At 58.5% G+C, this 16,198-nt stretch overlaps 1 protein-coding gene across 5 annotated transcripts; it reads right to left on the reverse strand.

Moving 5' to 3' along the window:
* Positions 1-285: 285 nt before the first annotated feature.
* Positions 286-12,924, reverse strand: SLC9A5 (solute carrier family 9 member A5). 5 transcript variants are annotated; one of them, XM_054079042.1, is made up of 16 exons: positions 12,736-12,924; positions 8,510-8,812; positions 7,696-7,859; positions 7,317-7,395; positions 6,862-7,039; positions 6,510-6,730; positions 6,123-6,325; positions 5,516-5,659; positions 5,316-5,386; positions 4,533-4,662; positions 4,285-4,373; positions 3,971-4,097; positions 3,671-3,841; positions 3,021-3,090; positions 2,680-2,811; positions 286-2,389 (listed from the first exon to the last, which is right to left on the reverse strand). In XM_054079042.1, the coding sequence occupies exons 1-16, from the start codon at positions 12,866-12,868 to the stop codon at positions 1,923-1,925; spliced, it is 2,682 nt and encodes an 893-aa protein (XP_053935017.1). In that variant the 5' UTR covers positions 12,869-12,924; the 3' UTR covers positions 286-1,922. The 5 variants fall into 5 exon arrangements, with proteins under 5 accessions (XP_053935017.1, XP_053935016.1, XP_053935020.1 ...); XM_054079041.1 differs by having other exon boundaries at positions 7,696-7,862; XM_054079045.1 differs by having other exon boundaries at positions 7,696-7,862; positions 8,510-8,647; positions 12,736-12,923.
* Between the last annotated feature and the right edge of the window lie 3,274 nt (positions 12,925-16,198).

Genomic DNA, 16,198 nt, shown 5'->3' on the forward strand with positions numbered 1-16,198 from the left:
TGAGACATAGTTTTGGCAAAGAGAGAGGAACCGTGGACATGGGAAGATCTGGACTGGCAGCATGTTGCCGCTCTGCAGGCAAGCTTCTCTCTGGAAAGAATGTCACATTTTCCATAGACATTATCGAAACCCAGTTAGGCACATGAAGTCTGAGAGAGGGGCTGTGGCCTTGGGGGAGAAGAGCAGAGAGGCACAGAGATGCTGTGCCTGCGAGGGAGAACCAAACCAGGATGTGCAGAGAGGTTCCCAGACAGCAGAGAGACCAGACCGCAACACTGGCTCCAAGCCCGATTTATTGAACATTACAAAATACTCTTCATATATTTTCACATTAAAACAATATTCTTGCAAATAAGATATTAAGTCTTGAGTCATTTGTGGTGCCCATGGCTACAGAACACACTGACCCAGCTAGAGATTTAGTATGGCCCAAGATCAGAAATCAAAACCAGAATAAGGCAAACCAGAAATGCAAAACTATATAAAAACCTTTTAAAAACCTCATGCTCATCTGGTGGAACAGGTACAGAGCAGAATGACATTTCCTGAGCCTTGCTGACAGTACTGGGAAGTACCACCAGCTCGCTTGCCCCACATTGGGCTCACTCTGCCAGTGCATCCAAATGTCCCCTTGACACCTGCTGTCTCAGCACACCTGCACAGCTGGAACAGGCCATTATTTACCTGCTTTGGAGCTTCAACAGCTTAAATGCCCATTCTTCCCGAAGAAGAGCATCCCCAGCCCTCCCGCATCACCAGTGCCAGCTGCTGTGCTGAGCTTTTGCATGCTGAGCAGTTCTTGGGGAGAAATTCTTGGCCCTTGGGGACAAACCAGGAATCATTCACTGTGTGGACCATTGCCACCACGTCCCACCACCCTCTCAGGAGGGATCAGGAGTGGCTGGGAGGCAGGTACAGACAGACATTTGAAGATGCACTCAGCTCTTGCAGATCACCCCTGTTCCTTATGTACATTCATACCTGCTGCTTGATCCACTCCTTGCACCACGACCAGCCCTGCCAGTTGATGGAGCCCCAAGCAACTAGAGGGACTGGGACACGGGCAGGATGAATGCCAAGGATGCTGTGCAGAGCAGCTGCCTCCTAGCAAAGCCAGAAAGCTGAACACCACAGCTCTTGGGAACACATCCAGACAACAGGCGTGAGGCTGGTACAGCAGGTTGGCTGCTAGAGGAGTCCCTGTGCGTACAGGTTCACTAGTTTGGCTCCTAGTGGAGCCAAACCCCAGGAGCTCTGCTCCCAGTCCTGAGAAGGTGATGGCCTTACCTCTGCGGTACCCCACAACCTGGGGAACACAGAGCTGCCATGGCAAGGAGCCCATCTCTGGCCTCCTGGCTGAGCTCCATGCATGCTGTGAGGAACCAGCACAGTAGCCACCCCGAAGTCAACGGCTGCGCTGCTGGGTATGGATGGGTTCTCCTGCACTAGCTGCCACTCCCAGCCCTCTCCCCAGAGGTTTCCTGCTCACAGCCAGGCTGGAGATCAGCTTGTGCTCCCACACCCGCAAGCCAGCACCCTTACACCTCAGGGCAGCACAGCCACGATGGGATCGAGTCCAGTTGGGTTCTCAGCCCTAGGAGGAACATCTATGGCCTCCCAGCGCTGTGAAGATGTGTAGGGACCAAGAGAGGAAGAAAGAGGTTTGCGGTCTGTGCCTCTCTGGGTGGATGGGGGCTGGTACCTGCTGTTGCAGCAAAAAGCCCAGTTATCAACCAGCTGTGCATCAGTACATTGATGGGCAAAGCCCATCCTGGAGGGCAGCTCCAGGAGCAGTACTGGGCTCTCCTGCCACTCCTGGAGTTTATGGAGACACAGACAAGCTTTACAATGCAAGACAGCAGAGCGGTCAGCGGGTCACAACCCATCGCAGCCCCCAGCCCCTTCCCCATCTGCAGTCTGCCTCAGAGGTGGCTTGCTCTGTTGAACATCAGCCATTTGGGCTCTGTGCTGGGCAGCATCCTGCCCTGATCCTCCGTGGCCATCAAAGGCTGCAGCTCCTGCTGCTCAGTGCCATCAGGGCTGCTGTCACTCTGTGACCGGCCGCTCTTAGAGATGTGGCTGGGGAACTGGAAGCAGGAGCTCTGCTCTGGCATCGCTTGGCTTGCAGACTGGGATTGCTCCTCCAGCACAGGGCAGGCGAATCTCCTGTGCTGAGGTCCACTCTCAATGCCTGGGGGGGAAGCGATGCTCTCCAGGGAGGAGATGCTTTGGTTCCACGCCTTCTTCATATCCACTGGCACAATTTTGGTGGTCTCCGAGGAGATGTAAACAGCCAGATCAGCCTGGTCTCCTTTCCATGGCAGCTCCTTCTCTGCCAAGGTGGGTGATGGCGGGATGATGCAGGGGCTGGGGCAAACATCCAGGCTGCCTGAGGATATAGAAGGAGGGACAGTGAGAGATCTTGCACAGCTCTTGCTCTCACCCTGGGACCTGCAAACATTGCAAAACTAACCACTACTAAACAGCCAGCTGGTGCAGGGATGCGGGAGCCACCAGGGAGGCTCTGCTGTGCCTTCAGAGCCACAGAAAAGAGGGATTCTCCCATCCATGCACTGCTGACTTTGGTTCTGCCCAGGCCAAGGCAACTTTGCTCCTCAGGTGAAGGAAGGACAAGCTACCCAATCACAGATGCCCGGGCAAGGGAGCATCAGTGCCTACCAGCAGTTGTCTTTCCCTGCAGGACTTCATCAGTGGCTCGAGCAACAAACACAATCCCTTCATCGTCTTCTCTCTCCGTCTCGGAGCTATCACTCTCCTCCTCCTCTGAGCTGATCATCACCAGAACAGGAGCTGCAGCCAGATAGAGGGAGTTGGTTTGGAGGATGGGGCACCCAGTAGGGGAAGGACTGCACTCATGGGAGAAGGAGTTGGTGCTAGCACAACCCCAGGCACTGTCATGCCACCAAGCTGGCAGCAAGTAGGCACAGCAGGCTGCTCTCATCCCACCCCACCAGCTCCCCTTGCCAGGACCTGCAAACCTCGCCTGCCACCAGCCTTACCTGCCTCCTGCCAGGGGACGTTTCTGTGTGTCTTCCCATTGTGTGCATCACTGGTCAGAGAGATGTTCTTCTGCGAAGGAAGAGGCACTGGCTGGGACCTGCTCCATGCAAACTCCTTACCTCAACCCAAGCGGCCCTCAGGCTAGGGTAACCCCAGGGACTCAGATTCCCACTCTGGCTAGATGCAGCTGGCAGCCCGTGGTTCCTAGTCCTTAGGCATTGCATCTTCATGGCCCTGCAATAAGCAGCTCAGCTACAACGGCTTCAGGAGTCTTTAAGTGAGAGAAGACACCTAAGGCCCAATTCAGGGCACAGTGTCACACTTCTGAGCCTGGATCTGCAGGGACGTTCAAGTCACTTTATGCTGAGTGCTCTTGGAAAACAAATGTGGGGCTCCTCGAGGGCTTCGGTCCGCTTTGCCCAGGGAAGAGCCAGCCCACGGCAGCACAGGAATGATAAGGACACATGGACATGTGACACTTACACGTTCACACACAGCCTATGCAGAACTGAGCCGAGCTGCTCTGCATGCTGGCTCTCAAGCTGCTGATGCCTTCCAGCACCTCACTTATACCCCAACAAACCTCACTGTTTGCAACCTGGGGGAGCCCAAATCTCAGGAAAGGAGCAAGAATTTGGGGAGTGCTCGCCTTTTTCCTGCCCTTTTCCTTCAGCCTGGCCTTGCTCTTGGAGGAGCAGATGTTGTGCTTTGTAGATTTGAAGGTCTCCAGCCGCCTTTTCATGTTCTGCCGGAAGATTTCTTTATCTTGGCGCTCTTGTTTATCTGGAGAGATGAAGTGACGGCTGTAGCTGGCCTTGTACTGGCCGAGGGAGAGGCAAAGAGACACAGGGTGAGCAGCTGACCCCACGGAGCATCCTCCATCCCTGCTCCTCTTGTGGGTGCTGCTACCCTTAGGGTGAGCCGCATGCCACGGCCAGGGAGCGCTCACCCGCCGGCGGGGCTTGTAGAGGCTCCCTCGCAGCACATGGTGCATGGCAGCGTCCTCCTTGTCCCGGCGGCTCCGCACCGTGTCAATCACCTGCAGGTCCAGGCACGCACCGCTTCCGCTTTCCCTCCTGGGGGGTGATGGAGATGGAGATGGAGATGGAGATGGAGATGGAGATGGAGATGGAGGGGCTGGCCTCCATGCCTGCATCCTGCCAGCCCCCTGCCAGCCCTGGCACAAGCCATCCCCAGGGAAGAGGGCAGCAGCGAGGGGCCAGCAAGGTCTGCCCAGGGGCTCGAAGGGATGCTTGTACTCACAGAAGGTTTGTGACCGACGACTCTGACATGGACGTGCGGCTGGGCATGGAGGGCAGCGCCAGCTTGGCAGCCGAGAGCACGTGGCCACCCTGAGAGGTGGGAGAGCAAGGCTGGCATTGGAGCAGCAAGGACCCAGCTGGGCTGGGGGACAACTCACTGCCTGGCCAGAGGGTAGACATGTGGCCATATATGGGGGTGCCACCAACCCAGCCCATCCCGCTGCCCAATCCCCCCTCACGTGCCCCAACCTGATCAACAAAGCTAATAGCATCACGAATGTTCAGCTTGTAGTAAACATCCCAGATCTCGTCTCGCAGCCTGTAGGCAGATTTCCGCATCAGGAGCTGGCTCAAGTACTTCTTGTCAAACTGTTCCCACCTGCCACAAGACGAAGACACAGGTGGTTTAGCTCCCACAGGGAACCACAGCCAGGGACTCCTTGCCCACTCAAGGCTGAGGGTGTCCAAAGCATGTCTGGCTGTGCCCAGAGACAGGTGACAGGGAGAGCAGGAGGGGAGGGGACACGCTAACCCTTTGTCCCTGCCCAAGGATAAACCAGAGGCAATGGGAGTGGGACTGGGGCCAATGTGGCTGCCCTGCTGGACACCTTTACTCCCAGGAAACAGGCTTTTTGCATCCTTTTCCTGTCGCTGTGCTGCAGATAAACACTGCCCTGGCTTTAACAGGGCTGTTCCCTCAGCCGCCACCCATGGGGAGGCACAGGGCCATCACCACCACCACAGACACCCCACAGACACCCAGCAGCTCTGGCATGGGTAAACGCCAGATCTTGCAGCATCTTCAACCATACCTGTCCAACCTTTCTCTAGGATGCTTTTGGGACCTCAGTCTTCTGCACAATAGCAGTCAGATGATCCCCTTCCAGATGGACTGACAGACCTACAGCCTTCCTGGTCCTTCTGCCCTGCCTACAGCAAGGGTGTCCCCCAGTAGGGACCCTGCAATGTCCCTGTGGCTGCCATGTGTCTACCATCCACTTGATGGCCAACAGAAGAGGATAAGACACTCACTTGTCCCGCCAGTAATGGTAGCCATGATGCCCCACAATGTCTTCCACTGCTGCCAGGATGTGGTCAAAGGCCTAGAGCAGGAGAAGAGGGTATGAGCAGTGGCAAGGCTGCAGGTACCCCAGAGGTATTGAAACCGTGCATTGCCCTTGCCCAGCCCTGGCGGTGCAGGGAGCCGGGCAGCCCACAGCACCAGCACCTACGTGCTCATGCAGCTCCTCGTTCAGTGTGGGCTTGTGGTGGTCACTGCGTTTCACCTTCAGCCACTTCACCAGGGGTTTGATGGTCAGGCCCTGGAATGGCAGGAGAAGGCAAGGGAAAGACTGGGATGGTGAGAGGGTGCATGGCTGGGTCACAGGGAGAGCAGAGGCAGCACAAAGTGAGCAGGGGGAGCAGCTGTGCCGGCTGCACATGCCCCTGCCAATCCAACACGTGGTGCCAAGGACCTGGGCAATGTTCCCGTGTCCCAGCAGGCAGTGACCATGTTGTACCCCCCTAGTTCTCCTTCCCCTAGGCTTGCATCCATCTGCTACGCAGCTCCCCTTCCCAGGGCTCAGCCTATTGCTGCTCTCTGAGCCAGTCCCAGAAGAGAGGTTGATGGAGAAACAAGGTGGGCCACGGCCTCACCATCACAATAGTCACCACGACAGTCCTGCATACCAGCCTGCTGATCATTGAGGTGCCAGGAAGCACTGAGGACCAAAGGTCACTTGAAAAGGGGTACTTGCCCCACTAACATGTCCCTGAGTGCACAGGCCAGTTGTAGGGCAAGAAAGCAGCACTGGAGGATGACACGGTGTCCATCCTCACCTGCACAATGACAGTGAAGAACACAACCACGATGGTCGTTGCCACAAAGTAGTCCTTAGCTTTCACTTTGTCCCTATCCAGCAGGATGACCAAGGCGAAGGCCACAGCCCCACGGAGGCCACCATAGGACATGACCACCTGGTCAATCCTGTCCAGGGGGATGAGGCGGAAGCGGTTGAGCACGTAGGTCTGAAGGACAACGCCTAGAGAAGAAGGAGAAGGAGAGCCTGGGATGCCAGCAGAGCCCTGCCTGCTCCTGGAGACAAGGCAAAACCCCAGCCAGGAACCATGGCTGGCCTTATGCCTCAGACTTCCTTGAAAGATACAACTTTTTGGTGTGAAAAGGGCAGGGTGCTACCGGCCAGAAGCATGGTGGGGCAGACTGACCCACAGCTCTGAAGAGTAGGATAAAGAACAAGGTGCCCAGCACCAGCGCTGTGTCCCATGCCCACTTAGAGGTGTCCACAGCCGAGATGCCCAGAAACATGAAGATGATGGTCTCTGAGCTGCTGGCCAGTGTCTTCATGGTGTACTTGACCGTGGTGCGGGATTTCTGGGATATGTTGGCTTCCACGTACTTCTTGCAGCAGATCCCACAGAAAGTGACTCTGCAGAGGGGCAGAAGGAGGTGGTATGACCCTACAGCAGTATGAGGGGTGGGTCTGCTTGCCACCTCTCACTGCTCAACACTGCACCCCCAATTTCTTGGATCGCTTCCTGGGGACATCCCAGTACTCACGCCAGGATGGAGGAAAGCGAGACCATCTCAGCAGCAAGGTATGCAACATAGGCCAGGAGGAAGACGAAGAGCGGCTCGATGATGCGCACACGCTTGGTGAACCTCGTGATCAGGGCCAGGAGGAAGGCAAAAAGCAGCCCCACAGCTGTACCACCCAGGCTCACCAGAAAGAAGGAGGCTGGTAGGGGGCAAAGAGTCATTTGCACCATAAACCAGCAAGCCTGGCTCCTCTGCCCCACATCCACACCATTCTGGACTGGCTGAGTTCCGTGCTCCCACATGACTCCCCACCTAAGCATCCCATGATGACAGTTGGTGTGTGAGCATCCACTGGGACGGAGATGACAGAGCTGTGGAGCTCAGTGCTCACCCCACAGTATGACAGCACCCATGCTCACCCCCCACACTTCCACCCCGGAGGAAAAGTTGGAGGGGTTGATGGGGCACATACTCACCCACTCCCTTCACATAGTCCGTGGCACGGATGTGTGCTGGGCCCAGCTCCACAAAAGAGTTGAAGACCTTGTACAGAACCTGCAGGCAAGACAAATCCCTTGGGAAAGGCAGGGTATTGCTCTTCCTTGAAAGAGGCAGCACCTGCAGGCAGGATGGACCCTAGAGAAGAGGCATCGCCTGCCCCAAATCTGCCAGGCAACACATCTCATCGTGGCAAGCAAAGACCCACAGGGCCAGGAGAGATGAGAGACCCACGGAGTACAGCATGGGTCTGCCCCCGCCTTGGGGAAGTCACCTGCATCCTTTGCCCATTCTGGGGACACCAGCGCCCTGGCCCACCTCAGGCTCCACATTAGGGTCTCTCAAGCTCCAACTCACCACAGTGACAGCATCATTCAGAAGAGACTCGCCAAACACAATGATGAAGAGGGTCTCGTTTACATGGACCTCTTCAAAGACAGCCAGCACTGCCACAGGATCCACAGCTGAGATGAGGCTGCCGAAGAGCAGGAAATCCATCAGCCCAGCTTCGACGCCTGGATCTGCTAGGACAGAAGGACTAAGCTCAAGCAGACCATCTGCCCCAGAGCCCCTCTCACCAGGCTGAAACAAGCCTGACCCTCATCTGCTCCTAGTCAGCTGGCTGCAGCATCCCAACTCAGGGTGCAGTGGGCTGAGCCCAGGAGTGCTTCCAGACCTCTGGGTTCCCCAAGCAAAGTGATGCTCAGCACGTCCTTGCTGCAACACGAGGGGAGCAGGGCTGGGATGTCCACCTTGGCACCCAGGTGCATTGCTGCCCTTCTGGCAAGTATGCACCAAAAGAGACTCGGCAGCCCCACCTCAGGTCCAGGCATCAAGCAGTTCCTTGGGGGTCAGGAGAGCTCACACTAGCCAGGGCCAGCGGCTCCAGCCAAGGAGAAGGAACACGGCAGTGAGCCAGCAAAGCTAGCCAAGGTCGGTGACAAAAATAGCAAAGACATGAGTCAGCCCAGTGCCAAGCAGGGCTTCTTTGTCCTGTACACTTGACAGTCCTGCCAGAGCACCATTCACGGGATGCCAGGACCCTGCTCCCGCTATAATTCCTGGGAATCCACAGCAGAGCCAGGCAGTGGGCTTTGAACTTGGGGGTGCTTTGCACCTCCAACCCATCTTTTGGGGATGTGGCCCAAGCTGGGCAGCCCTATGCACCCACCCATAAGCCCGGCTCGGTGCAGCCCCCAGAGCGCAGCGCCGGTAGCAAAGGAGTTCCAGAGCGTGCCCACCACTGCGTAGGTGAGGATGGCACCAATGTTGTTGAAAAACAGCCGGCTGGGCATGAAGTAGCCGGAATCTAGGACGATCGGGGGCAAAAGGAAGAGGAAGAACATGTTGGGCTCCAGCTGGTATTCGGCTTTCTTCGCCACAGCCAACACAATGCCCCCCAGGCCCAGCCCCAGCAGGATGAGGAGGCAGCTCTCCGGGACAATGGACGTCACCTTCCTTGACAGGTGGAAAACTAGAAGGAAAGGAAGAATGCAAGCATCAGCCAAATAGGCACATGGACAAAGCATCCCAGATCCAGAGGCACCACGGAAAGGTTGGCTAATGCATGATGAACCCTGGGGTGGACAAGGGAGAACCTAAGACTGCTTTTGGATGTGTGTATGCAGAAGACCTTCCAGTTACCTTCCAAGTCAGAATTTCAGGTCCCTAACTCTTTGGTATCTCCATCTCCTCCTCAGCCACTGTCTAGTAAGCCAAGCAGCAGTGCATTTTGCTTTTTAACACCTCTGGTGTCTCTGCTTAACAGAAAAAGGCAGCTGGCAAGCACGTTCACAGTGTCACAAGCAGTGCCAGCTGCTGTTCAGGCAAAGGCATCCTGGTTTACTAGGACATATTGCCCTGCTCAGAGATGAGGAAGCTCAGCCCTGGTGAGGAGGTGACCTTGTTTGCAGCTGCCTGAGCAAGCAGACAGAGCAGCATGCAAACCACTGCAGCACAAGCCAGTCGGCCGGTCTCTGTGCCTGAATATAACCACCCTCAGCACCAGCTAACCTACCTGCATGCAAAAAAAATAGGTGCACGGGAGCTGCAGATTGAGAGATGCTTTGAATAATCAGTTTATTCCATGTGAGGTTTGGACCAAATCTTAAATTGCCATGGAACAGGATATATATTTTAAAGTAGAGTATGTCCCGATACGCATCCATTAGCGATGTGGCAGTGAGCCTGCAGCTCAGGCACGAGCCAGCAGGACATCATGCCAACCAGCACAGGGGACTCACTCCTCCAGGCAACCTTGTCCCCAAGGCCAGTGTGTCCTGTGTAATCCCAAATCATTCCAGCTTCCAGGTGGGCAAGCCCTCACCCCTCTGGATTTCTCCTTGCTAGCGTAGGGTGCTATATTTTTGCTACCCAGCAAAGGGCAGTGCGCCTGCAGCAGGCTGTGAAACCACTTCCCACCCACAGAAACAAAGCTCTGAACTTCTCAAGAAAGGAACAAGGCGTCCAGACTCTTTCTGCATGCTCAGAAGCATTGCCAAGATCCCCACTCCGGTAACCCATATGCGCTCCCTGTGCTGCAGAGCTGCACCCTGGCTCGCTGGAGAGACCCAGGAGAGCCCACAGAAACGCTATGGGGACACAGCTACTGGCTGATATCCGTCATTCTTTCCCCAGAGCCAAAAACACAGGCAAAGAAGGGAGCAGTATCAATGGCGAAGACTCTGCTTATCCAAAAATTCCTTGGCTGAGCGGAGAGGCTGCCACCCTCCATATCAAATCACAGCACACGAGCTCCTCTGCACCACGGGGAGCAGCCAGTGGGGACGGGTGGAACAAGCTCTAATTTTACACATGCTAGTCAAGGATTGCAGCATTAAAAGGTTCCCACAGCAACAGTAACTTAGCCACATGTGAATTAACTTCAGAGCTATAATCCACACTCAGGCATCCATAATACAGGATTTGGCATTGGAATGACTTGGGGCCAAAACCTGCTCCGCTTCTCTAGTGCTTAGGAAATGGCAAAACACCTAAACTAAGACACAAGTAGATGGGGACAGATGTGATGGTGTAAGGACAGAGGGTTGCGACCCATGGGGATGCTGCTGGGTGGAAAAAAATCCATCTGCTGGCAAACCCTTGCCCATGGGTGAGGAGCATATGTGAGGCAATGCTCACGACTTCTCTCTTCCCCACATCCCGTTCAAGCAGATCTGTGCTCTGACCAAGAGCGGAAAAGGCAGCAAAGCCCGGATGATGCCTTGCTGTGCAGGAAGGCAACACCCAAGCCAGTTTTTCCCCGCCCTGGTCTTTGCTGGCTCAGGGCACCCTGGCATCGTGACCTCCTCTGAGAACAGAGCCCACAGTGTCATTTCCCCATCACCCAGGCATAGGGCAGCTTCCTCCCCTGCAGTCACAGGGCTGTGAGTTGGCAGCCCTGCACCGCAGCAACAACGGCTCTTCTGCTCCAGCCTACGCCCAGGACCCATGGCTGCTGCAACTGGCGCTGCCCCATCTACCCCTTGACATCCTCCAGCCCCGGCTCCATCTCCTCCCGGAGCTCCTGTATGTGCTGGGGACCACACATGAGTGGGGCCATGTGCCATCTCCAGGGACTCCCTGCCTCTAGCTATAGGTGTCACTCCTTGCTCTGGGCGGTCAGTATCCATCGGACCCATCAGATGCGCTGAGCCAGCCAGCACAGAGCTACCTGCCATCAAGGTTGAGTCTCCTAGATGAGGGTGACCATCTGTTCGCTTCAGGCCTGGAGGAACATGACAGCGCTGAGGGTTTGGGAACGTCCCTGGCTCGGGTCCCCCCGCACCCACCAGCATTGCCAGGGCTAAGGGGAGAGCATCAAGGGAAACCTGCACAGGGAGCAGCTCTGGGGAGGTGTCTGAGAGAAGAAAATAAAAGGCAAGGAAAGGAATCGTCTGCTGCAGGTAGGAGGGATGTGCTCTAGCAGCTAGAGGTGGCACAGCTGCAGACAGGGGGGTGCAATTTTGAGCTCACAACGCCCTAAATTTAATTCATTCCCTGCAATGCTTTAGGTCTTGCATGTGAGAAGGCCAAGGAAGGAGAGGAGCACGAGGCTCATGGCAGTGGTTTGATGATAGCTGGGAACTGGCAGAGGCCAGCTGGTGGTCACAGCTGTCACTGTCCCCTGGGTACTGAGAGCTGCTGCTGGGCCCTGGCTGCTTGGATGCTCCCCCACTTCACTCTGAGCCCACATTTCTTGAGCCAGCTCCAAACTAAGAGGGTGCCCACACCCCCACCACGGGGACCTGTGCCCACAGGGGGCCCCCATGGAGGAAACCTGCCTCAAGGTCACATTCTTGTCCCTCAGGCCCAGCGCAGCAAGCAGGGACACTACAGGGGATCCGCGCCTGGGGCACTCTGCTCAGCGCCCGTATGCGGGCACCCCCTCCCCAGCACCCAGGGTGCTCCGGCGGGCACAGCCCTGCGGCAGCTCACACGCCTCCTCCTTGCACCTTCCCACAGAGCCTCTTGCGGCAGAGCCTCCCCTGAGCTGCTCAGCTGGGGAACACAAGAGCCCACGGCCGGGTGGATCTGGAGTGACACTCTGGAGGGGATCACAGGCGTGGACCCTTCCCCAGGCTGCCCAGCACACAGCTTGCCCAACACCGAGCCTTTCCCAGGGCTGAGGGGATCAGCTTCCAACCCTGCCCAAAGCAGGTGCTCTGCCAGCCTCTGGGGCATGGAGCATCCTTGCTGGACATCTCTGCTCACCTATTCTCCTCCCAGACTGTCCCTCCTCTGTGCCCACCCCCTCCTCCCTGGCGAGAAGGGAACCAGACTCAGCAGCATCCCTTGGGCTGCACCTTCACCTCGCCACTGCTGGCCTCCCTGGGCAGGGATGGAGGACACGGTACGGGATGGTGCCTGGCCTCCCCAGGGCAGGGATGGAGGACACGGTACGGGATGGTGCCTGGCCTCCCCGGGGCAGGGATGGAGGACACGGTACGGGATGGTGCCTGGCCTCCCCAGGGCAGGGATGGAGGACACGGTACGGGATGGTGCCTGGCCTCCCCAGGGCAGGGATGGAGGACACGGTACGGGATGGTGCCTGGCCTCCCCCGGGGCAGGGATGGAGGACACGGTACGGGATGGTGCCTGGCCTCCCCAGGGCAGGGATGGAGGACACGGTACGGGATGGTGCCTGGCCTCCCCAGGGCAGGGATGGAGGACACGGTACGGGATGGTGCCTGGCCTCCCCAGGGCAGGGATGGAGGACACGGTACGGGATGGTGCCTGGCCTCCCCAGGGCAGGGGATGGAGGACACGGTACGGGATGGTGCCTGGCCACGCCAGCCCAGCTGAGGACGGCGACCAGCGCGGCTCCGGCCACTTGTCCCCCGCCCCGCGTGCTGCCGCACCCCCCGCCCCGGCCGCCCCCGCGCCGATGCCGCTCACCGATCTTGGCCAGGCTGGCCACCAGGATCCAGGCGGCCACCAGGCAGGGCGCCTGCACCTCCCGCCACTGCCACCGCAGCAGCTCGGCCCCCGCCGCGGCGCCGGGCCCGGGGGAGCCCGCCGGGGGCTGCATGGCCCCGCCGCTCCCCGCCGCCACCAGCCCCCGCCCCGCGTCACGCGCACGTGGGGCGCCGGTTCCCCCGCCCCGGCCCCGCCCCGCCCCGGCCGCCGGCACTGCCCCGGTACAGCCCCGGTACAGCCCCCGTACAGCCCGGCACTGCCCCGCTGCTGTCCTGGTACATCCCCACTGCTGCCCCGGTACAGCCCGGTACTGCCCCGCTGCTGCCCTGCTGCCCCGGTACAACCCCGCTGCTGTCCCGGTACTGCCCGGCACTGCCCCGGTACAACCCCGGCACAACCCCGGCGCTGCTCTGCTCCCCGGGTACAGCCCCGGCACTGCCCTGGTACAGCCCCGGCACTGCCCCGGTACAGCCTGGCACTGCCCCGCTGCTGCCCCGGTACTGCCCCGGCACCCTCGGTGCTGCCCCAGCCCTCTCGCTAGTGCCTCGACCCCCGGTACTGCCGCAGCCCCTCGGTACTGCGCCGGGACCCCGGTGCTGCCCTGGGACCCTCGATACTGCCTCGGCACATCCTCCACTGCCGCGCCCCCCCGGTACTGTCCAGGGACCCCCGGGACTGCCCCAGCCCCCTTGCTAGTGCCTCGGCACAACCGGGACTGTCCCTGGACACTTGCTACTGCCTCAGCACCCACCCCCCCAGTACTGCCCCGGACCTCTAATACTGCCCCGGGCCCCCAGTGCTGCCCTGGGACCCTCGGTGCCGCCCCAGCACTCCCTCAGCGTACCACCCTCCACCCCAGCACACCTGCACCGTTGCGATGCCCCCTGTCCCACCTCCACCCCCTGTCCCAGCGCCCCTCCCTCACCTCGGCCCCCCATACCTGCCCTGGACCCCTGCGTCACCCTGGTGCCCCTGCAGTTGTCCCAGTGCCCCAGACCCACAGTGGCCCCTCTGTGCCCTCTGCCCCATGTCAGACTTGTCCTGGTCGTGCCTGCATCTCCCTCAGTGCCTCTTGCATCACGCTGGTGCCCCCTGACCCATGCCAGTCCCCCGGCCCCTCTCCTGGTGCCCCCTACACCTGTTTCGGTGTCCTCTGCCCTACAGCAGCCCCCCTGCCTCTGCTCTGGTGCTCCCTGCCCTATGCCAGTCCCCTGCCTCCTGCCCGGTGCCCCCTGCGTCACCCCAGTCCCCTGTGCCCTTCCCAGTGCCCCTGCTCTGCCCAAGTCAGCCCAGTCCTCCTGCACCCACTAGATGCCCCATCTCTCCATCCAAACCCCCTCCCAGCCAAGACCACCTGCTCCTGTCTCTGCCGATACCTGAGCACCCATCTGGGAGCACCCTAGGGGTCCCCCTTGGTCCCTGCTCTTCCCCCATCTCCTCAGCCACTCTCAGGATATCACCCCACTCCCCACCCAAAAAAAATCCCACTTATCCACAACCCCCTGGCCAATCCCCTCACTCCAGGAGGTGCCCTGTTTCCTACATCCCATCCCTGTGCCTCCCAGATCCAGGGCCGTGTGTCCAGGTGGGCAGCAAGGGATGCCCAGGGAGCAGGGATACTGCCTGGCACGGCAGGAGTGGACTCTGGCAGAGTGCTTCACGGAGAGCCAGCTCGAAGCTGTGTCCACTCCACAGCCAAGACAGAAGGACACCTTGGCCAGTTGAGCCCTCTGGTTGGAATTGCCTATGGCATGGACACCCCTGAATGCCAAGTGCCAGATGGAGCCCGCTGGCCAGAGGGGACTGAGCTGCAGGAGGTCTCCCGGGCAGCCTGGGCAGTGTCACCTCTTCCAGGCTCTCTGACCCAGCACGAACGTGCAGCAAGGGCTGGCAGAAGAAGACCAGGGCTGAGGAAAGCAGCCTGCTGCTGCCACCCACTGCCAGGCGGCTCCTGCCAGGGAAGGCAGTGGAGGAACGGCCTCATCAGGGAGCTGAGAGGAGACCTCATCGCTCCCTACAACTACCTGAAAGGAGGTTGTAGCAGAGTGGGTGCTGGTCTCTTTTCCCAATGACAAGTGATAGGACAAGAAAGAATGGCTTCAAGTTGTGCTGAGGTAGTGGGGTTTAGATTGGATATTAGGAAAAAATTCTTCACCAAAAGAATGGTGAAACACTGGAACAGGCTGCCCAGGGAAGTGATGGAGCCTCCTTCCCTGGAGATGTTCAAAAAGTGTGTAGACATGACACTTCAGGACATGGCTCAGTAGATATGGTGGTATTGGGCTGACAGCTGAACTGGATGATCTTAGAGGTCTTTTCCAACCTTAATGATTCTATTATTCCAACTCCCCTTTTAAGTGTCAAAAGGCATAATTAAATCCCCCATTTGCTTTACCTCTCCCAGGCTGATCGTGCCCCACCACCCCGGCCGTGTGGACCTCTGCTCGTGTCGAGCTCCCCCAGCTCTGCTCACCCCTTGCTCCTACAGCAAGCCCAGCCTGGAGCTTGGAGCAAGGGGAAAGCTCCCTGTCCAACTGCTCCTTCCTTCATGACTGCCCCGGTAATCAGTCAAACAGAAAGTAAAATGCCTTTCCCAAAACTCTGCCTTGCTGGGTTGTGCTCAATGTGCTCAAGGCTCGTGGGGAGCTGCTGAGGGAGCTGGGATTCTTCAACCCAGAGAAGAGGAGGCTGAAGGGAGACCTTATTGCTGTCTACAACTGCCTGAAAGGAGGTTGTAGCAAGAGGTGCTGGTCTCTTCTCCAAAGTAACAAGTAATAGGACAAGAGGAAATGGCCTCAAGTTGCACCAGAGGAGATTTAAATGGTTTATTAGGAAAAACTCCTTCACTTAAAGCAGTCAGACACTGGCACCACTGCCCAGGGAAGTGATGGAGTCTCCATCTGTGGAGATGTTGAAAAGACAGGTAGGTGACATTCTCAGGGATTGGTTTTAGGGGTGAACAGGTACGGTTGGACTCAATGCTCTCAAAGGTCTTTTCCAACCAAACAATTCTGTGATTCTATGGTCAACACCTTGGCCGCCGAACGCCCTCGTTGGCATCACGCTGGCCTCGGAGCTGCCCCAGTACAGCTGCACTCTGGCTGCGGGTGGCTCGGGGCTCAGCAACCCCAGCCTGCCGCTCCTCCTCGCCCCACCGCCGCTTCCCGCTCCCACACCGGTGGGGGGGTTCAGCCCCACCGCCCACCCGTGCTCCCGTTCTGGAGCAGCCCTGGTGCATCCCGGTACAGTGTCCTCCGGGCCGGGCGGCAGCCTCTACTGGGACGAACGCTGGAGGGCGCGCCGAGCCACGGCCGGCGGCTCCCGGGAAGGGGGCGGGGCCGTGAGGGGAGGGGGCGTGGTCTGTGTGATGGGGTGTGGTCTTGGCGTTTGGGACGTGGTCTGGGCGGTGTGGGCGTGGTCTGATGTGATGTGAGTGCGTGGC

This window comes from Cuculus canorus, chromosome 13 (assembly GCF_017976375.1).
Source record: "Cuculus canorus isolate bCucCan1 chromosome 13, bCucCan1.pri, whole genome shotgun sequence".
NCBI classification, from domain to species: domain Eukaryota; kingdom Metazoa; phylum Chordata; class Aves; order Cuculiformes; family Cuculidae; genus Cuculus; species Cuculus canorus.

What these genes read in the sequence shown, in the direction of transcription:
- SLC9A5 (XM_054079041.1), bottom strand. Translation starts at nt 12,868, where the DNA reads ATGCAGCCCCCGGCGGGCTCCCCCGGGCCCGGCGCCGCGGCGGGGGCC. An exon ending in TGAATGATGCTGTCACTGTG is followed by an intron (nt 7,396 to 7,695) that starts GTGAGTTGGAGC and finishes TCTTGCCTGCAG; the next exon opens with GTTCTGTACAAGGTCTTCAA. An exon ending in GGACTATGTGAAGGGAGTGG is followed by an intron (nt 7,040 to 7,316) that starts GTGAGTATGTGC and finishes GCCCCCTACCAG; the next exon opens with CCTCCTTCTTTCTGGTGAGC.